This window comes from Ranitomeya variabilis, chromosome 4, assembly GCF_051348905.1.
Source record: "Ranitomeya variabilis isolate aRanVar5 chromosome 4, aRanVar5.hap1, whole genome shotgun sequence".
In the NCBI taxonomy this organism is placed as follows: Eukaryota; Metazoa; Chordata; class Amphibia; order Anura; family Dendrobatidae; genus Ranitomeya; species Ranitomeya variabilis.
In genome coordinates this window covers 169120271-169144534 of record NC_135235.1, presented here as the reverse complement: position 1 = coordinate 169144534, position 24264 = coordinate 169120271, and the positions used below count along the sequence as shown (strand labels likewise).

Below are 24264 nucleotides of genomic sequence, written 5' to 3'. Positions count from 1 at the left end.
GTTCCAAATTATTAGGCACAGTAGAATTTCTAAACATTTGATATGGTTTAAAGAACTGAAAATGCTCATTTGTGGAATTTGCAGCATTAGGAGGTCACATTCACTGAACAAAAAGCTATTTAACTCCAAAATATCCTAACAGGACAAGTTACATGTTAACATAGGACCCTTCTTTGACATCACCTTCACAATTCCTGCATCCATTGAGTTTCTGCTTGTATTTCTTTGCATGAAGTCAGAATAGCCTCCCAGAGCTGCTGTTTTGATGTGAACGGCCTCCCACCCTCATAGATATTTTGCTTGATGATACTCCAAAGGTTCTCTATAGGGTTGAGGACAGGGGAAGATGGCGGCCACACCATGAGTTTATCTCCTTTTATGCCCATAGCAGCCAATGACTCAGAGGTTTTCTTTGCAGCATGAGATGGTGCATTGTCAGCATGAAGATGATTTTGCTCCTGAAGGCACATTTCTGCTTTTTATACCATGGAGGAAAGTTGTCAGTCAGAAACTCTATATACTTTGCAGAGGTCATTTTCACACCTTCAGGAACCTTAAAGGGCCCTACCAGCTGTTTCATGATTCCGGCCCAAAACATGACTCCTCCACCTCCTTGCTGTTGTTGCAGCCTTGTTGGGACATGGTGGCCATACACCAACCATCCACTACTCCATCCATTTGGACCATCCAGGGTTGCTCAACACTTATCAGTAAACAAGAATGTTTGGAAATTAGTCTTCATGTATGTGTGGGCCCAATGCAACCATTTCTGCTTGTGAATACTGTTTAGGGGTGGCCGAATAGTAGGTTTATGCACCACAGCAAGCCTTTGAAGGAGCCTACACCTTGAGGTTCGAGGGACTCCAGAGGCACCAGCAGCTTCAAATATCTGTTTGCTGCTTTGTAATGGCTTTTTAGCAGCTGCTCTCTTAATCCAATGAACTTGCCTGGCAGAAATCTTCCTCATTATGCCTTTATCAGCACAAACACATTTGTGCTCAGATACAGCCACAAATCTCTGAACAGTACGATGATCATGCTTAAGTTTTTGGGAAATTTCTAATGTTTTCATCCCTTCACCAAGGCATTGCACTATTTGATGCTTTTCAGCAGCAGAGAGATCCTTTTTCTTTCCCATGTTACTTGAAAACTGTGACCTGCTTAATAATGTGGAACATCATTTTTAAGTAGTTTTCCTTTAATTAGAATCACCTGGAAAACTAATTATCCCATGTGTTTAAGAATGATTTCAGTGATTCATTGAGCCCTGAGACACAATACCATCCATGAGTTTATTTGAAAAACAAAACAATTAAATCTTTATCACACTTAAATCCAATTTGCATAATAATTTGGAACACAGCGTAGAAAAATAAGCAAACATCATACATGCATAGTTATACTGACCTGGAAAATCATTTTGCCAGGTCAGCTGTACTGAATAGTGAACATGGCAAATAAAATAAACTATTGCAGAATTGCTCTTTTGTCAGTATTTCGTAACACTTGCAATTTGTTTTCCGCTTTTCAGTCACATGATGAAATGAATGATGTCATTCAAAAGGACAATTTTTCCCCTGCAAAAAATAAGCCTTTATATGGTTATGTGGATAGAACAATAAAAAAATTATAGCTCTTAGAAACAAATGAGGAAAAAAACTAATGCAAAAATGGAAAATCGTCCCATCAGGAAAGAGTTGATCAAGAACAAGATTACAGTTCTTGATACATAATTCCATTGTGTATCCGTTTAAGGCCAGGGTGACACTTGCAATAGCAATGCGAGAAACTCACTTGAGTCTCTCGCATCAATACCCGGCACTGCCGCCGACACTCGGGACCAGAGCGTTCAGCTGCATAGAAATACATGCAACCGCACACTTCGGTCCCGAGTGCCGGCGGCAGTGCTGGGTATTGACTTGACTCGCGCAAGTTTCTCGCATTGCTCTCACAAGTGTGACCCCAGCCTAAATTTGCTAAACCTTGGTTTGGCTGGGAATCATGTTACTATTTTGCACGAATTTTATGAATAATCCTAGTGTACAACAGTAGCAAAAGAGTCTAAGAAAAATCAAGATATAAAATGTATGTATGCTTTGTTTAGGACCTGCTGGAGAGCCAGGGACTCCAGGAATAAGAGGCAATGTCGGACCACCTGGAAAAGAAGGGCCTAGAGGAAATACTGGATTTACCGGTACCATAATCTTTCAAAATATTTTTTCCAATGTACAGGTGCTTCTCACAAAATTAGAATATCATCAAAAAGTTAACTTATTTCAGTTCTTCAATTCAAAAAGTGAAACTCATATATTTTTTATACAACCTTATTCTTGAACCATATTCAAACACAAGGCGCAAGAAAAAAATCTCTGGAAGTTGACTCAATTTTTAAAAAAAAAACTACAATAGTTTATTAATTTATTCAATACATAATAAAAAAATGTTCAGGAATATGGAAAATGCTGGAAAAACAGAGGTTGAAAGAAGGATCACTACTATCATATATGGCAAACAATTTCAAATATCAGAGCATAACACCAAATGGCAACCAATTAATAAATGGCGAATTATATTGATAAATTAAATAATAAATACTCATATCAAAATATTAATTAAAGTGCATAGTCACACGCCCCCCGAAGAAGCAGGGCAGCGAAACGTGCGCGTTGGGGCGAGAGGCTTAGGTCCTAATACCAACACACTCAGCAGACTTTGATTCTTACAGGTAATTATTTGCGGTGTTTAAAAATTCCATTCATTAATCATATCGGCCACTTTGTATTTCCTACTTTGCAGGACACAATCTGGTTTGATTTATAAACAGCAACATGTATTTATTTTGACTGGACAAGGCACCTTATAACATATGTATAGTTTAAACATTCACATATAGATTTGTACTTAAAACCCTGGTACAGCTGTGTTTGCCTAGATGTTGGCATTATATACATGCATTTTTTTCAATTGGCCAATTGTGATATTAATGGTAATAATTATACTGCAAACAATTTCTTGGCACTATGCACTTTAATTAATATTTTGATATAAGTATTTAATATTTAACCCCTTAATCCCATATGACGTACTATCCCGTCGAGGTGGGGTGGGCCCGTATGACCACACGGTCACGGGGAGAGCACGGCCGATCGCGGCCGAGTGTCAGCTGACTATCGCAGCTGACATCCGGCACTATGTGCCAAGAGCGGTCACGGACCGCTCCTGGCACATTAACCCCCGGAACACTGCGATCAAACATGATCGCAGCGTTCCGGTGGTACAGGGAAGCATCGCGCAGGGAGGGGGCTCCCTGAGACCCTCGGTACAAGGCGATGTGCTCACCTTGTACGGAGCGTCTCCTCCCTGCAGGACCCGGATCCAAAATGGCCGCGGGGCTACATCCGGGTCCTGCAGGGAGGTGGCTTACCAGCGCCTGCTCAGAGCAAGCGCTGGTAAGCCTGCAGCCCTGCATGTCAGATTGCTCAACTGACACAGTGCCCTGCAAAGTGTCAGATCAGCGATCTGACCCTATAATATGATGCCCCCCCCGGGACAATGTTATAAAGTAAAAAAAAAAATATTCACATGTGTAAAAAAAAAAAAAAAAATTCCTAAATAAAGAAAAATATATATATATTGTTCCCATAAATACATTTCTTTATCTAAATAATAAAAAAAGTACACATATTTAGTATCGCCGTGTCCGTAATGACCCGACCTTTAAAACTGTCCCGCTAGTTAACCCCTTCATTGAAAGCAGAAAAAAAAAAAACGAGGCAAAAAACAACACTTTATTATCATAGCGCCAAAACAAAAAGTGGAATAACACGCGATCAAAAAGACGGATATGAATAACCATGGTACCTCTGAAAACGTCATCTTGTCCCACAAAAAACGAGCCGCCATACAGCATCATTAGTGAAAAAATAAAAAAGTTATAGTTCTCAGAATAAAGCGATGCAAAAATAATTATTTTTGTTATAAAATAGTTTTTATCGTATAAAAGCGCCAAAACATAAAATAATGATATAAATGAGGTATCACTGTAATCGTACTGACCCGAAGAATAAAACTGCTTTATCAAGTTTACCAAACGTGGAACGGTATAAACGCACCCCCAAAAGAATTTCATGAATAGCTGGTTTTTGGTCATTCTGCTCACAAAAATCAGAATAAAAAGTGATCAAAAAATGTCACATGCCCGAAAATGTTACCAATAAAAACGTCAACTTGTCCTACAAAAAACAAGACCTCACATGACTCTGTGGACCAAAATATGAAAAAATTATAGCTCTCAAAATGTGGAGACGCAAAAACTATTTTTTGGAATAAAAAGCGTCTTTTATTGTGTGACGGCTGCCAATCATAAAAATCCACTAAAAAAGAGCTGTAAATAGTAAATCAAACCCCCCTTCATCACCCCCTTAGTTAGGGAAAAATAATAAAATTAAAAAAAATTATTTATTTCCATTTTCCCATTAGGGCTAGGGTTAGGGTTAGGGTTAGGGTTAGCGCTAGGGTTAGGGATAGGATGAGGGTTTCAGTTAGAATTTGGGGTTTCCACTGTTTAGGCACATCAGGGGCTCTCCAGACGCGACATTGCGACCTATCTCAATTCCAGCCAATTCTGCGTTGAAAAAGTAAAACAGTGCTCCTTCCCTTCCGAGCTCTCCCGTGCGCCCAAACAGGGGTTTACCCCAACATATGGGGTATCAGCGTACTCAGGACAAATTGTACAACAACTTTTGGGGTCCAATTTCTCTTGTTACCCTTAAGAAAATAAAAATTTGGGTGCTAAAAAAACATTTTTGTGGGAAAAAAATGTTTTTTTTATTTTCACGGCTCTGCGTTATAAACTGTAGTGAAACACTTGGGAGTTCAAAGTTCTCACAACACATCTAGATAAGTTCCTTGGGGGGTCTAGTTTCCAATATGGGTCACTTATGGGGGGTTTCTGCTGTTTAGTTACATCAGGCGCTCTGCAAATGCAACGTGACGCCTGCAGACCAATCCATCTAAGTCTGCATTCCAAATGGCGCTCCTTCCCTTCTGAGCTCCGCCATGCAACCAAACGGTGGTTCCTCCCCTCATATGGGGTATCAGCGTACTCAGGACAAATTGGACAACAATTTTTTAGGTCCAATTTCTCCTGTTATCCTTGGGAAAATACAAAACTGGGGGTTAAAAAATAATTTTTGTGGAAGATGATTTTTTATTTTCACGGCTCTGTGTTATAAACTGCAGTGAAACACTTGGGGGTTCAAAGTTCTCACAACATATCTAGATAAGTTCATTAGGGGGTCTAGTTTCCAATATGGGGTCACTTTTGGGAGGTTTCAATGTTTAGTCACTTAGTCATTTTAGTCATCAGTGGCTCTCCAAACGCAACATGGCTTCCCATCTCAATTCCAGTCAATTTTGCATTGAAAAGTCAAACGGCGCTCCTTCCCTTCCGAGCTCTGCGATGTACCCAAACAGTGGTTTAACCCTACATATGGGGTATCAGCTTACTCAGGACAAATTGCACAACAACTTTTGGTGTCCAATTTCTTCTCTTACCCTTGGAAAAATAAAAAATTGGGGACGAAAGATCATTTTTGTGAAAAAAAATGAATTTTTATTTTTACGGCTCTGCATTATAAACTTTTGTGAAGCACTTGGTGGGTCAAAGTGCTCACCACACATCTAGATAAGTTCCTTAGGGGGTCTACTTTCCAAAATGGTGTCACTTGTGGGGGGTTTCAATGTTTAGGCACATCAGTGGCTCTCCAAACGCAACATGGCGTCCCATCTCAATTCCTGTCTACAACTGTTGGGGTCCATTTTCTCCTGTTACCCTTGGTAAAATAAAAGGAAATTGGAACTGCAGTAAATTGTGTGTGAAAAAAAGTTAAATGTTCATTTTTTTTTCACAAATAAACGCAAGTCTTATCGAAGAAATGTTACCACTATCATGAAGTACAATATGTCACGAGTAGTGTTGAGCATTCCGATACCGCAAGTATCGGGTATCGGCCGATATTTGCGGTATCGGAATTCCGATACCGAGTTCCGATATTTTTGTGATATCGGAAATCGGAATCATAAGTTCCCAATGTATGGTTCCCAGGGTCTGGAGGAGAGGAGACTCTCCTTCAGGCCCTGGGATCCATATTCATGTAAAAAATAAAGAATAAAAATAAAAAATATGGATATACTCACCCCTCCGACGGAGCCTGGACCTCAGACATGCAACCGGCAGCCTCCGTTCCTAAGGATGAGCGAGTGAAGGACCTGCGATGACATCGCGGCTTGTGATTGGTCGCGTGAGCGGTGACATGAGCGGTCACGCGACCAATCACAAGCCGCAACGTCATTGCGGGTCCTTCACTTGCTCATTCTTAGGAACGGAGGCTGCCGGTTACAGCAGTTACTACCAGGGCACGTCAGAGGGTGAGTATATCCCTATTTTTTATTTTTATTCTTTATTTTACACATGAATATGGATCCCAGGGCCTGAAGGAGAGTTTCCTCTCCTTCAGACCCTGGGAACCATCCAGGATACCTTCCGATACTTGTGTCTCATTGACTTGTATTGGTATCGGGTATCAGTATCGGCGATATCCGATATTTTTAGGATATCGGCCGATACCATCCGATACCGATACTTTCAAATATCGGAAGGTATCGCTCAACACTAGTCACGAGAAAACAGTGTCAGAATCATCAGGATCCGTTGAAGCGTTCCAGAGTTGTAACCTCATAAAGGACAGTGGTCAGAATTGTAAAAATTGGCCCGGTCATTAACGTGCAAACCACCCTTGGGGCTTAAGGGGTTAATTTATCAATATAATTTGCCATTTGTGAATTGGTTGCCATTTGCTGTTATGCTCTGATATTTGAAATTGTTTGCCATATATGATAGTAGTGATCCTTCTTTCAACCTCTGTTTTTCCAGTACTTACCATACTCCTGAACTTTTTTTGTCATGTCTTGAATAAATAAATAAACTATTGTAGTTTTAAAAAAAAAAATAATTTTGTGTCAACTTCCAGAGATTTTTTCTTGCACCTTGTGTTTGAATATGGTGCATGAAGAATAAGTTTGTTTTGTTAAACTAGTAGGAAGTGTTGGCCCTCGCTTATGGGCATTCTTATTAATTGAGGACTTGTTGGTTTGATCACATATTATATAGAATCATTATAAACAGTGTTTATTTCTAGTATTTATTTCTGTTAATGTTGATGATTATTGCTTACAGCCAATGCAAATCCAAAAGTCATTATCTCTAGGGTTGAGCCAAACGGATCGGGCAAATTCAAAAATCGCCGACTTTCGGCAAAGTCGGGTTTCATGAAACCCGACCTGATCCCAGTGTGGGATCGGCCATGCGGTTGGTGATCTTCGCGCCAAAGTCGCGTTTCGTATGACGCTTTCACTGCCATTTTTCAGCTAATGAAGGAGGACGCAGAGTGTGGGCAACGTGATGACATAGGTCTCAGTCCCCACCATCTAAGGCTAGTTTCACACTAGCGTTTGTAGCAGCTGCGGAGGGCTGCGGACTTCCTCCGTGAAGCCCTGCCCTCAGCCGCACCTTCTCTGCTAGCTCCGCCTATTTCCGCATGCGGCCGGCCTGTGTACCTATCGTTAACATTAGGTACGCAGGTTGTGCCGCAGTATGCGGATGCTTCCGCATGCGTCGTTTTGATGATGCGAAAAAAAAAAATTGCTACAAGCTGCGTTGTACGCTGGTCGCCGCATGGACAAAACGGCGCATGCGGAAGCATCCGCATACTGCGGCAGGACCTGCATACCTAATGTTAACTATAGGTACACAGGCCGCTTGCCGGCCGCATGCGGAAACAGGCAGAGCTAGCGGCGCAGGTGCGGCCGAGGGCGAGGCTTCCCGGAGGAAGTCCGCAGCCCTCCGCAGCTGCTGCAAAGGCTAGTGTGAAACTAGCCTTAGAGAAGGGCATGACAGTGATTGGCTTGCTTTCTGCGGCATCACAGGGGCTATAAAGGGGCGTGCACGCCGACCGCCATCTTACTTCTGCCGATCTCAGCATAGGGAGAGGTTGCTGCAGCTTCGTCAGAAGCAGGCATATAATTAGGGAGGGAAGATTAACCCCCAAACCGCTTGTGCTGTGGCGATTTCCACTGTCCAACACCAACTTTTCTTTGCAGGGACAATGGAGGCTAGATTTTTGTGCATCAGCTCTGTAGCTTATTACGCTGCCTTATAAGGCTCCCTGATAGCTGCATTGCTGTTTGTACACCGCTGTGCAAACCAACTGCTTTTTTAAAAGCAAAAATCCTGTTGCTCCTTTCTGCACAGTTATCTTGTTTATTTGTCCACACTTTTATGTGCAGCAGTCCTTTTTATTGCTGGCTGCCATACTTGTCCTGAGATCATTGAAGGGAGATTGAAATTGTACTACAGTCCTTGTATTTTTTGATATATCTTCCAGCCAGGTTCTGCCACTTACATTGTGTAGTGTAATACACTGAGCCTGAGTTTTGCTGCAGTCTCCCCCCCAAAAAAGGGAGATTTAAATTGCCACTAAGTGGATCTACGTCAGTTCTGTTTGTCGTATATCTGCCAGCCACGTTCTGCCATTTACATTGTGTATTGTAATACACTGGGCCTGAGTTTTGCTGCAGTCTCCCACCCCAAAAAGGGAGATTTATATTGCCACTAAGTGGATCTACGTCAGTTCTGTTTGTCGTATATCTGCCAGCCACGGTCTGCCACTTACATTGTGTAGTGTAATACACTGGGCCTGAGTTTTGCTGCAGTCTCCCACCCAAAAAAGGGAGATTTAAATTGCCACTAAGTGGATCTATGTCAGTTCTGTTTGTCATATATCTGCCAGCCACGTTCTGCCACTTACATTGTGTAGTGTAAAACACTGGGCCTGAGTTTTGCTGCAGTCTCCCACCCAAAAAAGGGAGATTTATATTCTCAACAAGTTTAGATACACCTTCTACCTTGTTTTACAGTACCATATAACGGTTGTTATTTTGGTTACATTTTCCCAAAAATTAGGAAGTCTGGTGGAAGAGGCCGTGGGCGGTCGTTGCCAGCTGGTACTGATGGTGGTGGAGCATCTGGTGGTAGTGGGAAAAGCAAAATAGCACCTAAGACTGGAGGTGTTGAGCCAGCGTCATCGTCTGGCTACACAAGGCCTCGAAGGCTCCCTTATCTTGGAGTAGAAAAACCGCTTTTAAAGCCGGAGCAGCAGGAAAAAGTTTTGGCTTTCCTTGCTCACTCAGCCTCTAGCTCTTTTGCCTCCTATTCTGACAGTTCAAAATATAAAAGCAGCGATTCGTCAGTGGATGCTCCCGGTCAGGAACAAGTCACTTCTTTGTGTCCTTCACCCAAACCAAAAGTGAAGGATGCGTCAGGCGACACCACAGGTTACTCCATGGAGCTCTTTACACATACTGTGCCTGGGTTAGAAAGGGAAATTGTTAACAGCCCATTACAAGATGAATCGGACATGGAGTGCACTGATGCACAGCCACAACTAGATTATTATGCTGTTCCATTGACTCAGATCACTACATTGCCCTCGCAGTGTACTGAGCCAGAAACTGACCCTGATGAGACTATGGTGCCTTGTCCCGAACGCTATAGCACCTTACACAGTGACACAGAGAAAGGTGCACATGCTATTGAAGAGGAGGTGATAGATGACCCAGTTGTTGACCCAGATTGGCAGCCATTGGGGGAAGAGGGTGCCGCTGACAGTAGCTCAGAAGCGGAGGAGGATGATCCGCAGCAGCCATCAAAATCACAACAGCTTTCATGTGGCAGGCCCGTCTCAGGCCAAAAATGTTTGTCAACCATAAAAACAGTTTTAGGACAGCGTGGCCAACTGGTGAAAGTAGCTCAGCGTGCTATGCCTGAAAAGGTATTGCATAGTAGGAAGAGTGGAGTGTGGCAATTTTTTAACCAAGATCCAAATGATCAGTGCAAAGTTATCTGTAAGAAATGCTCAAAGACCTTTAGCAGAGGGAAGAATCCCCTAAAATTAAATACAACATGCATGCGTAGACATTTAACCAGCATGCACTTGCAAGCCTGGACTAACTACCAAACGTCCCATACCGTTGGTGCACCTGCTCAGAATGAAGGTAGTCGGCAATGCTAAATTACTTCCCTCACTGTAAGTCCACCAGTTAGGACACCACCAGCAGCAAATGTGGAAGTATCGTCGCAAGGCCAAAGCAGTCAGGGAATCACAAAGTTTTTGGTAGAAACACTGTATGTAGGTCAACATTAAGAATACCATCACCAACCCTCTCTCAATCCGCCATGTTCACCACCACCACCACCGCTAGTTCCACCATATGCACCTCTCCAGTCCAGCTCACCCTACAAGAGACTCTCGTTAGGAAAATAAACTACTCATCCTCTCATCCGTATACACAGGGTTTGAACGCCCACATTGCTAGACTAATCTCGTTAGAGATGATGCCCTACCGGTTGGTTGAAAGCGAAGCTTTCAAAGCCCTGATGGATTACACAGTACCACGCTATGACCTACCCAGTCGACACTTCTTTGCGAGAAAAGCCATCCCAGCCCTCCACCAGCATGTCAAAGACCGCATTGTCCATGCAGTGAGGCAATCAGTCAGTAGAAAGGTGCACCTCACAACAGATGCATGGAACAGTAGGCATGGCCAGGGACGTTACGTGTCCATCACGGCACACTGGGTTAATGTGGTGGATGCAGGGTCCACAGGGGACAGCCATAGTGGGACAGTTCTGCCTAGCCCATGGTCTAGGAAACAGTTGGCTGTAGGCGTTCGCCCTTCCTCCTCCTCCTCCTCCTCCTCCTCCAGAAGCGAAAGCTCATCCACAGAGCGCAGTCGCACGACCACTCCATCCGCAGCTGTCAGTGTTGCACACGAGGTGTCCCATTATGGAACAGCTAGTGGTAAGTGTCAGCAGGCTGTGTTGGAAATGAAGTGTTTGGGTGACAACAGACACACCGCGGAAGTTCTGGCTGAGTACTTGCAGCAAGAAACTCAGTCATGGCTCAGCAGTGTATATCTTGAGGCAGGCAAGGTAGTCAGTGATAATGGAAGGAATTTTATGGCTGCCATAGCCCTTTCAGAACTGAAACACATACCTTGCCTGGCTCACACCTTGAACCTGGTGGTGCAGTGCTTCCTGAAAAATTATCCGGGGTTACCAGCCCTGCTCCTGAAGGTGCGAAGACTTTGCTCGCACATCCGCCGGTCGCCCGTACACTCCAGCTGTATGCGGAACCATCAGCGATCGCTGAATCTTCCCCAGCACTGCCTAATAATCGACGTTGCAACAAGGTGGAACTCCTTACTGCACAAGCTTCAGAGGCTATGCGAACAGAGGCGTGCTGTAATGTATTTATGGGAGGATACACATGCACGGGCAGGCAGTTGGATGGCAGACATGGAGTTGTCAGGTGTGCAGAGGTCGAAGCTACAAGACCTCTGTCAAGTCCTTCAGTGTTTTGAGGAATGCACACGGCTGGTAAGTGCAGACGACGCCATCATAAGCATGAGCATCCCACTAATGCGTCTGCTGATGCAAAGTTTGACGCACATTAAGGAGCAGGCATCTGCAGCCGAGGAGGAGGGAAGCCTTGATGACAGCCATTGTCTGCTCTGGGAACTCTCCTGGACAAGGTGGTGGATGAAGAGGAGGAGGAGGAGGATGATGGGGATGAATATTTATGGGAGGATGCTTCTCAGGGGGCTATAGAAACTGGTGGCATTGCTAGGTCAGGGACAGGGTTTTTGCGGGAGACAAGTGATGTTGATTTGCAAGAAAGTGCTCCCCAACCCAGCACAAGCAGTGAATTGACACCTGGAACATTGGTCCACATGGCTGAGTATGCCTTGCGTATCCTAAAAAGGGACCCCCGCATTATAAAAATGATGACCGATGACGATTACTGGTTGGCCTGCCTCCTGGATCCACGATAAAAAAGGAAAATTACATAATATCATGCCACATGAGAACCTTGAGCAAATATTGGCTACCAAACAAGCAACTCTTGTAGACCGTTTGGTTCAGGCATTCCCAGCACACAGCGGCGGTGATGGTTCTCACACGAGCTGTAGGGGGCAACATGGCAGAGGTGTTAGAGGTGCACAAATCAGAAGTGGCGTTGGACAGAGGCGTTTTATTACCAGGTTGTGGAGTGATTTCGCAATGACCGCAGACACGACAGGTACTGCTGCATCGATTCAAAGTGACGGGAGACTGCATTTGTCCGGTATGGTTACGAACTATTTTTCCTCCCTTATCGATGTTCTCCCTCACAGGTCATTCCCCTTTGATTATTGGGCATCTAAAATAGACATCTGGCCTGAATTGGCTGAATATGCATTACAGGAGCTCGCTTGCCCTGCTGCTAGTGTGCTATCAGAAAGAGTATTTAGTGCTGCTGGTCCAATACCGAAAAAAGAACTCGTCTGGCTACCCAAAATGTTGATGATCTAACCTTCAGTAAAATGAACCAATCATAGATTTCAAATGATTTTGCCCCACCTTCCCCTGCTGACACGTAGCTTGCCTGAAAAATGTCTTGCTTTGGCCTCCTCTTACTGACTGCTCCAATTCCTCCATTTGCAGCTGCTGAATGTCCACCATAGGCCATTTTTTTACCTCCCTAAATGGGCTGACTCCCCCCACAGGGCTGTGGTCAACACCTGGCGCAAGCACCCGTGTGAGTGCCGTTTGCCTGGACAGGTGGGTGTGCCCACTCTTGGGCGACGGCACTGGCACAGGGTCCCTCATAGTACAATTAAGTGTCTCTGATGGTGGTGGTGCACAACCAACGTCAGACACACCGTCGTAATATGAGGGGCCCTGTGCCAGTACCGCCGCCCATGAGAGTGTTCCCCCCAGGTTGAACAGTGCTCTACCACTTGCAAAACTTACCTCTCCCTGCTCCACCACAGTGTAGTCTGTACTGTTAAATCCTTCAATGACACTGACAATACAAATTTGTTGAAATAATAGATGATAGTAAAAATATACAGGGGCCCTGGCCTCCATTTAGACCAGTTAATACTTTGCGCTCAGTCTGCTACTCAGCAGAGGAGCCCACCCCTGTACCTAGCTATGCCACCTGTTTATTTATGAACATTTTTTTGGCAGACATTTAGCTCACTTTATTATTTTGGCCTACTAACTGTGTCAGCCACTCCTTACAGTTTTCCTACACTGAAAAAAGCTATGCCGCCTATGTACTCCTGTAACCAATTTTGAACTGCATTTAGCCTACTTTTTTATTTTAGGCCTACTACATGTGTCTGTCTACGCCACTCCTTACAGTTGTCCTCCACTGAACAAAGCTATGCCGCCTTTGTATTCCTGTTACCAATTTTGAACTGCATTTAGCCTACTTTTTTATTTTAGGCCTACTACCTGTGTCTGTCTGTGCCACTACTTACAGTTGTCCTCCACTGAACAAAGCTATGCCGCCTGTGTACTCCTGTTACCAATTTTGAACTGCATTTAGCCTACTTTTTTATTTTAGGCCTACTACCTGTGTCTGTCTGCGCCACTCATTACAGCTGTCCTCCACTGCACAAAGCTATGCCGCCTGTTTAGTCCTTTTACCAGTTTTGAACTGCATGTAGCCTACTTTTTTGGGCTTACTAACTGTGTCTGCCACTCATTACAGCTGTCCTCCACTGCACAAAGCTCTGCCGCCTGTTTAGTCCTTTTACCAGTTTTGAACTGCATGTAGCCTACTTTTTTGGGCCTACTAACTGTGTCCGCCACTCATTACAGCTGTTCTCCACTGAACAAAGCTATGCCGCCTGTGTACTCCTGTAACCAATTTTGAACTGCATTTAGCCTACTTTTTTTATTTTAGGCCTACTACCTGTGTCTGTCTGCGCCACTTAATACAGCTGTCCTCCACTGAACAAATCTGAGCCGCATTTTTCCTCCTGTTTCTAATATTAAACTGTATTTGGCCTACTTGTTTACTTGGGCCTACTAACGGTGTCTGCCGCTGCTTGTTGTTCTCCTCCACTGAACAAAGCTGAGCCGCAATCTTCATCCTGTTTCGAATATTAAACTGCATTTGGCCTACTTGTTTGGTTGGGCCTAATAACGTTGTCTGCCGCTGCATGTTGTTCTCCTCCACTGAACAAAGCTGAGCCGCAATTTTCCTCCTGTTTCGAATATTAAACTGCATTTGGCCTACTTGTTTGGTTGGGCCTACTAACGGTGTCTGCTGCCTTTTGCTTTTCTCCTCCACTGAACAAAGCTGAGCTGCAATTTTCATCCTGTTTTGAATATTAAACTGCATTTGGCTTACTTGTTTGGTTGGGCCTACTAACGGTGTCTGCCGCTCCTTGCTTTTCTCCTCCACTGAACAAAGCTGAGCTGCAATTTTCATCCTGTTTCGAATATTAAACTGCATTTGGCCTACTTGTTTGGTTAGGCCTACTAACGGTGTCTGCCGCTGCTTGTTGTTCTCCTCCACTGAACAAAGCAGTGCTGCCTGTTTACTCCTGTTACCAATTTTGAACTGCATTTGGCCCACTTTATTACTTGGGCCTACTAACTGTGTCTGCCACTCATTACAGTTTTCCTCCACTGAACAAAGCAATGCCGCCTGTTTAGTCCTGTAAACAATTTTGAACTGCATTTAGCCTACTTTATTATTTGGGCCTATATCTGTGTTTCCTCCTCATCCTGCCCATTGCCCAGCCACTGCTAGATGAGTCTGCTGGTACATTGACCCAGACCACTACATTCTCCCTGCACTCTACACAGCCAGAATCTGACCCTGCTAAAAGTCAGGTTCCCCTTCCCGCATACTATACCACCTTACACGGGGACAAAGAGGAAGGTGCAGATGAAAGTGCAGGTTCCTTCATCAGGTGGGGGGCATACTCGTTGGTGACGTCACTGGCACAGGGCCCCTCATAGTATGCAAAAGTGTCTCTGCTGGTGGGAGGTGCCCCCGCCGTCAAACACACCGCCGTATTTTGAGGGGCCCTGTGCCAGTGCCAATGCGAATGAGTGGGACCCCCTGCTTGCTCAAGATCACAGCACTTGCAAAGTTTAAATACTTACCTCTCCCTGCTCCACCGCCATGACATAGTCCGCGTTTCCTGGGCCCATGAGAAACTTGAGCCAGCCCTACCCCCCCACAACTTTAGCCAAATGACCCCCAATTTTCAATGCCTAACTATTATTATAAGGTAAATTAAGATTGACAAGCTTAAGTAACAAGAATTGATGTTTTTGGCATTAAAATGGGCACTGTAAGGTGTTTTCCTGTCCTCCACTCACTGCCGACTTTGATTCCCCATTGACTTGCATTGGGTTTCGGGTTTCGGTCTCCCCCGAGTTTTCGCAATAATCGTCCGATTTCACCCCACCCGACTTTTCACAAAGTCGGGTTTCACCGAACCCGACTCGATCGAAAAAGTAAAAGTCGCTCAACTCTAATTATCTCAGTATATTAGAATACTTTGTGATACCAGCTTGAAAAATGATTTTAAAATCTTAAATGTTGGTCTGCCTAAATGTATGTTCAGTAAATGCACTCAATACTTGGGTGGGGCTCCATTTGCATCAATTATTGCAATAATGTGGTGTTGCATGGAGGCGATCAACCTGTGGCACTGCTGAGGTGTTATGGAAGCCCAGGTTTCTTTGATAGCAGCCTTCAGCTCGTCTGCATTGTTGGGTCTGTTGTCTCTCTTCTTCCTCTTGACAATACCCCATAGATTTTCTATTGCGTTAAGGTACCGTCACATTAAGCGACGCTGCAGCGATAGCGACAGCGATGCCGATCGCTGCAGCGTCGCTGTTTGGTCGCTGGAGAGCTGTCACACAGACCGCTCTCCAGCGACCAACGATGCCGAGGTCCCCGGGTAACCAGGGTAAGCATCGGGTTGCTAAGCGCAGGGCCGCGCTTAGTAACCCGATGTTTACCCTGGTTACCAGCGTAAAAGTTAAAAAAACAAACAGCACATACTTACATGCGTCCCACGGCCTCTGCTTCCTGACACTGACTGAGCTCCGGCCCTAACAGAAGAGCGGTGACGTCACCGCTGTGCTTTCACTTTCAGTTTAGGGCCGGCGCTCAGTCAGTGTCAGGAAGCAGAGGCTGGGGGACGCGCTGGTGAGTATGTGCTGTTTGTTTTTTTAACTTTTACGCTGGTAACCAGGGTAAACATCGGGTTACTAAGCGCGGCCCTGCGCTTAGTAACCCGATGTTTACCCTGGTTACCAGTGTAAAATATCGCTGGTATCCTTGCTTTTGCTGTCAAACACGGCGATACACGGCGACCTAGCGACCAAATAATGTGCAGACCTTCTAGCAGCGACCAGCGACATCACAGCGGGATCCAGATCGCTGCTGCGTGTCAAATACAGCGATATCGCTATCCAGGTCGCTGCAACGTCACGGATCGCTGGCGATATCGCCTAGTGTGACGGTACCTTTAAGGTCAGGAGTGTTTGCTGGCAAATCAAGAACAGTGATACTGTTGTTTTAAACCAGGTATTGGTAGTTTTGGCAGTGTGAATGAGACAACCCAGGGTCCTGGTTGTCACAGTGGCATTGCTTTCCTCATGGGGAGAGTGATGTCACGTTTGGAAGCAAATGAAGATCTCTTTTATCAGGTAATCACAAAGCACAAAACATGTTCACAGTCCAGGCCAGAAGGAGGAGCTCTAAACCCGGATTAAGGGGAACTTTCCTATTGATATATTCTGGCTTGGAGGGAAAGTGAGTTAGTTAGTGCCAGACAGCAGACTGGAGCAGTCTGAGGCAAAAGCAGTGTGAGGGGCCATGCAGCCAGAGGTGCTGCAGCTCCTGGATAGTGAGATACCAAAGAAAGAACAGAGTTTAGTGGTCATGCAGGAGAACGAAGCACAAGAGAGTGACACCAGGTGAGCACAGCAGTGTTTGGGCTATCTCCCTGACCGAGGTTGTGTCGGACTCTAAGTGGCACAGCAGAAACCGGCAGGACAGCTGGACTACAAGTAACCTGTCTGCCCTAATACCCAGGAGACACAGTGGCACATAGAGCCAGGGTCATGATAGAGACCCTATAAAAAGGCTAGAGCCACCTGTCAGACAGATTTGTGTCCTAACCTTCATGGAGGACAGAGGGAACTGTGAGGACCTTGCCAGAAGCCATAGGCAGTAAGGGACTACAACATCACCATGCTAATATGAAGGCTTCTAACTCCACCTGGTAAAGGAGACTCTGAATTTGCTTCCAAGCCGGCTGGACCTTGACTGTACCTGTGATCTGTTGCCCTGGACTGCAGTTGCCTGAAGCCTTCAGTAATCCAGGTAAAGAGACTGCAAACCTGTGTCCTCTGTTTCTTACCACACCACCCATCATTTTCTCCTACACACCAGGAGCCCTGGGGACCCAACTTCACCTGTGGGAAGTTACACCATCTATCCGCCATAACATAACCCAGAGGACCCCTTTAAGCAGCGTCTGTCCCCACTGGCTGAATACCACAGGTGGCGTCACGAACACAAACTTTATTCATAAAACCCCTTAGAGACTTGCCCTTTTACTTGGGTGCCCAGGGCCTTGGTCTGGGTCACAGCCACCGTGACATCTCCTTTAAGTACAGGACCTGGTACCAAGTACCCCATGGCCCAGGCTGGTGACTCATGAACGGGTTCCAAGTCCTGCCGGGGAATGAAATTTCCAGCTCCAAAAAGGTTGTCGGCAGAAGGATGCATGAAGTGCTTTAAAATTTCCTGGTAGATGGCTGCGCTGACTTTGATCTTGATAAAACACAGTGGACCTACACCAGCAGATGACATGGCTCTCCAAACCATCACTGATTGTGGAAACTTCACACTAGACATCAAGCAACTTGGATTGTGTGCCTCTTCACTCTTCCTCCAGACTCTGGGACCTTGATTTCCAAATGAAATGTAAAATTTACTTTCATCTGAAAACAACGTATTGGACCACTGAGCAACAGTCCAGTTCTTTTTCTCCTTGACACAGATATGACGCTTCTGACATTGTCTATTTGTCATGGGTGGCTTGACACAAGAAATGCAACACTTGTAGCACATGTTATGGATACGTCTGTCTGTGGTGACTCTTGAAGCAATGATTCCAGCAGCAGTCCTCTCCTTGTGAATCGCCCCCAAATTTTTCTAAGGCCTTTTCTTAACAAGGTTACGGTCATCCTGCTGGTATCTTGTGCACCTTTTTCTTCCACACTTTTTCCTTCCTCTCAACTTTCCATTAAAATTCTTGGATACAGCACTCTGTGAACAGCCAGCTTCTTTAGCAATGACCTATTGTGGCTTACCCTCCTTGTGGAGTATGTCAATGACTGCCTTCTGGACGTCTGTCAAGTCAGCAGTCTTCCCCATGATTGTAGAGCTTACTGAAGCAGACTAAGGGACTTTCTTAAACGCCTAGGAAGCCTTTGCAGGTGTTTTTTGTTAATTATTCTAATTTACTGAGGTAATAACTTTTGTTTTTTTTATTGGCTGCAAGCCATAATCATCACCATTAACAGAAATAAACATTTGAAATAGATTACTCTGTTTGTAACGACTCTATATAATACATGCGTTTCACTTTTTGTATTGAAGAACTGAAATAAATTAACTTTTTCATGATATTATAATTTTGTGAGAAGCACCTGTACATGTTATAATATAAAAATATTATAATATTATTATTTTGTATGTTTCAAATAATTTGAATTCTATGTTTATCTACCTAGGATTACCTGGACAAAAAGGTGAAAAAGGAAATACTGGAGCACAAGGTATGTATAGCTGTTACATTAATATAATTATTTTATCCAGTTGACATAATGATTATTTTTTTGGACAGGTATCAGTAGCATCGGACTGACCCACCAGAGGATTCTCTGGTGAGCCATGGCAGACACTGTATTGTATTTATCACGTTTTGGTGGTATATAACAGTAGAAAAAAATGTTTGAAAATTTAGCTTGTTTGTTCACATTTTTTACCTATACACTATTATGTGTTCTGGAATACATTTTTGTGATATGTAAGACTGAAAAAAAATTAACATTTTTTCTGGATTACATTTCTCAGCTATACAGTATTACGTGTTCTTGGGTACATTTTGTTGGTATATAACCCTCCAAAAACTTTTTCAAAATGTTATCATTATTATATTGATTAATCATAGACTATACTGTGGTCTGGAGTACGTTTCCTTGGTATATAATCCTCAAGAAAACTTGTTAAAAATGTATTGCTATTATATTTGCAATATCAAAAATCAAAAATGTGCCAGGACAATGAAGTCAAGACATAATTAAAAAGAATCGATTTTATTAAGTACAATTGTATAAAAAAGCATAGGATAAAATTCTAAAATGCAGACACACAGAGGAAATGGTGAGTGAGCCCCTGTATGAGCCCCAGTTATATCCTATGTCACAGCTGTAGGATGACGCTCAAATATATATCACCCAACTCAAATCAACCAAAAGCAGTGCACAAAAAGCACCAAAAACGTGTGTTTTTGCAGCTGTGTTTTCCTGACAAGAGATGCAGAAATTTCACTCAACGTGTGCACATGTCCTATCAGCATTATTTTGCTCAGCTATAGACTTTTTTGTGGTCTGGAGTACATTTCCTTGATATTTAACCCCAAAAAGTGCATAGACTTTATGAGTCTGGGAGTACCAATACAAGACAATTGGAACAGAATGTGTATGAGGCCCTACTTTCTGTCTAATACAGGGTGTATTGGAGTCTTATTTTTGCTTCCTTCATAAACTAAACTGAAATGTCATCTTTTTTAATAAAAAAAATAATTTTGGTTTACTGAAATTATAACTTTTTTTTAATTATTTTTAAAGTTTGCCTTATATACAAGTCATTATACAGGAAAAAATGTTCCATAGCAATTTTTTCCTATAAAATGCAATTTCTCACTGGTTTGGAATGTTGTATTGTCCTTAAAGTAGAGTAAAAATGTGACACCATTGTTCTCAGCAGCAATCTGTGAGTCAGAGATGCTAAGTATCTGAACATTTTCACTGGCCTCCAGACCTCTTTGTAGGGTCTGCCAGAAAAAAGCTCAGCTTTCCTATTGACTTCCATTACACTCGTTATTCGAAACGAGCATGTGAGCATTAGGAATTGCTTGTTTCGAACAACGAGCGCCAAAGCATTGCAGTGATCGCTCAGCTCTATTGTCAATGCATTTAAATTGAAAAAAAAAAAAAAATGAAATATCTGCAGCATTAAATACATGTTACATGATGGCACAACCCCTTTAAGGTGCTAATTGGAATGCTCAGTGCACCTCTAACACAACCAAAAGGCTCATTGTACTGTTCCATACAGGAGAAACTGAGCACCAGCAAAAGCAATGGGCATTATGACACATGACTGGGTTTTGTAGGGCCAACAATAGGCTAAATGCTCTGCAAGTAGCTAGGAAAGGGGTCAAAAGTTTAAAGAGGAGGTATTGAGGGAGTAATTAATTTTAAATATGTAGATACATATATAGAGGGTGAGAGGTATTGTGGGGGCATTCTTCCATACGAAGGTACCAAAAGGAAAGGTCTCGCCCTTGTTTTTTGTCCCTCCCTTTTATGTTAGTCCAGTATATAGGCATATTTAGGATGGTCAAGATGTCGTTTCGGCTTGGCGGTGTGAAGGGATTCTTGGAGTTGGTGGAAAATTGTGTTGGGGAGTTTGTGCATCAAGTAAATGGCACCCTTCAGTTGTGTTTGGGATTTGGCAATGGTCTGGCGGAGTTTCTGTGACTCTTTAGGGTGGGGTCCCTGGGGAGTCTGTGGCCTGGTGAAGGTGCACTCAAGCTGATGGTCACGGCTGGGGTAATGTCAGAAGATTGAAAAATATTTTGGGTAACGTTAGGCCTTTTAGAGCCCCAAGAATCTCCTTCAACCAAACGTTATTATTATTATGTTTGTTATAATAAATGCCGACTTGGCCAGTTTAATCCAACACCCAGGTCTGTCTTTATTTCAAGAGGGGTAAATGATTGTGGAAGGAAAGAAGTTGTGGAGGAAGGACAGCATCTACAATACCAGAGTCAAGTGATTTTCCATACCCCTCCTCCCTTACTGGTGATTGACAATGCTGGCTAGCCTGTTGTGAGCACTGTCCGCAAAGAATGCTCAGTTAAAACAGCGCTGTCAAGCACCAAAAACTATTCAAAGCCAGTGGACGGAACAGTGGCCTGAGCCTAGGCCCCACCAATGGTGCAGAGCACACTAATTACCATAATTGTCTAAGCTGCAGTTTTAGTAGAATGTAGGCAGCAATTAAACTAAAGGTGCAGTTTTCCCTGATTTGCTTACTTCATGCTGTGGGTTTGGGCTGAAAGACTTATTTGAAGCATTTCAATCAGAATTAGTATATTGATCTCATTAATCATTGCTTATTTTTTTTTTATATTTTAATCTAGGACTGCCAGGACCAAAGGAAGAAACATGTCAGAACTGTGTACAATCAGGTAACTAGGCGAAAAAGTGTATGTATTCTACATTGAAGTAACTGCAAACCACATAAATTTCATGAAAATTGCGTCTTTTATTAGATTAAATAAAATTAATGAATGAAAAATGTGCAGCATAGAAGACATGGGCCTGATTGCAGCGTGGCAACACCTGTTTCAAATGTTCATAAACAGTAGCAACACTTTGTGGATCAGAGTACATTTCTGCCAGCAGTGCATGGTTAAAAGATGCGCCAAATTCCAAAAGTGGAGTATGCCTATTGATGAATTTGGCTTCTCATACCTCAGCCAGCCCTTTATTAAGACTGGTATTCTTGAACACCAGTCTTAAAGGGAATCTGTCACCACGTCGTTTTTCGTACCTCTTCTTAAAGCAGCGTAATTTAGGAAAATAAACCCTGATTCTAACAATGTATCAGTTAATTTACTTGGTGCAGCAAATGTTACACAGAGTTCTTAGATGTAGCGTGAAGCAGAGCCCAGGAAACTGACCCCTCCCACACTATGGCATAACTTGTCTACTGATAGTGAGCTGCTTGTTAGTGGAGAGGACTTAGTAAGATGACTTGGCATAAGGCATCCAGTCTGAGCAGTGATAATGTCCTGATGATAAATCCTTTATTGTAAGTAAACAACAGCACAAGCCTAAATAAGTTATACATTGCTGAAATCTGCATTTTAGCTCCTATCTCCTTCTGTGTTCAGATTACAGCAACATCTTGCTGACAGATTTCATTTAATGGGTCAGCCCCATAGTGCGATATAAAACTCCCAATGCATGCTTTGCATCATATCTTCATTAATTCTTACACTTTATCATTAACAAAAACTTTCATTTTGAGGAGAAATTTGGTAGGATTTCTATGACTCCTGTGTTTTGTAGGTGCTATAATTTTGTTCAGTAGTTTTTTTCACTCATATTAATTGTGTAAAAATATTTGAGAAGAGTATTTGCTTTTTATATGTTCCTAATTGAAATGATTATTGGATGCTTTATGAATCTGGGGGAGTTGACACTTGATCTTAATTAGAAAAATGAAAATTGGGATTTGTAAACTAAAATTAGTAAATTAATCTCAACAACCAGGTAAAGCAAACAGCCAGGCTCACCCTTACTAAAAGTCAGAATATGTGAATTTAACCCCTTTATCCCCAAGGGTGGTTTGCACGTTAATGACCGGGCCAATTTCTGCAATTCTGACCACTGTCACTTTGTGAGGTTATAACTCTGGAACGCTTCAATGGATCCTGATGATTCTGACATTCTTTTCTTGACACATATTGTACTTCATGATAGTGGTAAAATTTCTATGATATTACCTGCGTTTATTTGTGAAAAAAATGGAAATTTGGCAAAAATTTTGAAAATGTCGCAATTTTCCAACTTTTAATTTTTATGCCCTTAAATCACAGAGATATGTCACACAAAATACTTAATAAGTAACATTTCCTACATGTCTACTTTACATCAGCACAATTTTGGAACCAAAATTTTTTTGATTAGGGAGATACAGTTAGGTCCATATATATTTGGACAGAGACAACATTTTTCTAATTTTGGTTATAGACATTACCATAATGAATTTTAAACAAAACAATTCAGATGCAGTTGAAGTTCAGACTTTCAGCTTTCATTTGAGGGTAACCATATTAAAATTGGATGAAGGGTTTAGGAGTTTCAGCTCCTTAACATGTGCCACCCTGTTTTTAAAGGGACTGTGATGAGGGAACAGCCGCCATCTTGGACGGGAATACTAACAGAGATTGGCGTGACTCCATTTTGTCTCCTGGTCACAGGTCTGCAGAGAGGAGTGCTCCTGGCCCCCACCTTTTCTAATGAATAAAGTTCCTATTAGTATGGTAATGGGCTGAACACAATGTGGCAGGCAGATAGCATTTTAAAGCCTGAGTGAGGAAGCCACCCCAGCAGGAGACATGGAAGTGCTTGGGTGCTTAATTAAAGCACGCATGTCAAGTGGCCACGGGATACACATCTAGTATGGCAGTCCAGTCGAACCGTCTCCAACATGGAATCGTGAATTATGGACGCATCATCCGAGGTACCGGCTCATAAAAAATATTTCCCTCGCCCTAAAGAAATTGCGCATCTAACAGTGCGACTCCCGTGTCCGTGGGAGGTCTGAAACCCGAGATATAGGGATCAGCCTCCCACAGGGACCGAATGGGTCCAGGTTTGATCCCAGTATGACCGGCAGAACAAACCACAGGCGCTGGTACTGCCCGTGTGCTGATCTGATCATCCTGAGAGAAGTTATCTCATTTATTAGATATTGGAAAAAATCTTGCAGGGAGGCAGAGGGGGTGGAGATTGCTAAGCCCACCCAGCTACAGGTGGAGGGACCCAGCAAGGTTTAAGAGCTGAGGACACTTGGAGAGTGAGAGACCCAGAAGAGGTTGATCTTGGTTTCATCTGTCCAAAGAATGTTCTTCCAGAACTGTGCTGGCTTTTTTAGATGTTTTTTAGGAAAAGTCCAGTCTAGCCTTTTTATTCTTGATGCTTATGAGTGGCTTGCACCGTGCAGTGAACCCTCTGTATTTACTTTCATGCTGTCTTCTCTTTATGGTAGATTTGGATATTGATACGCCTACCTCCTGGAAAGTGTTGTTCACTTGGTTGGCTGTTGTGAAGGGGTTTCTCTTCACTATGGAGATTATTCTGCGATCATCCACCACTGTTGTCTTCCATGGGCACCCAGGTCTTTTTGCATTGAAAAGTTCACCACTGCTTTCTTTCTTTCTCAGGATGTACCAAACTGTAGATTTTGC

The 24264-nt window shown here is 43.3% G+C and overlaps 1 protein-coding gene across 1 annotated transcript in view; it reads left to right on the top strand.

The window, feature by feature from the left end:
• The window catches only part of LOC143770104 (mannose-binding protein A-like), a 202554-nt gene that overhangs the window by 32333 nt on the left and 145957 nt on the right, over positions 1 to 24264 (top strand). Inside the window, exons 3-5 of the mRNA XM_077259368.1 lie at positions 2105 to 2194; positions 18728 to 18772; positions 21427 to 21474. Of these exons, the coding sequence (XP_077115483.1) occupies positions 2105 to 2194; positions 18728 to 18772; positions 21427 to 21474 (183 nt within the window). The remainder of the gene's footprint in view (positions 1 to 2104; positions 2195 to 18727; positions 18773 to 21426; positions 21475 to 24264) is intronic.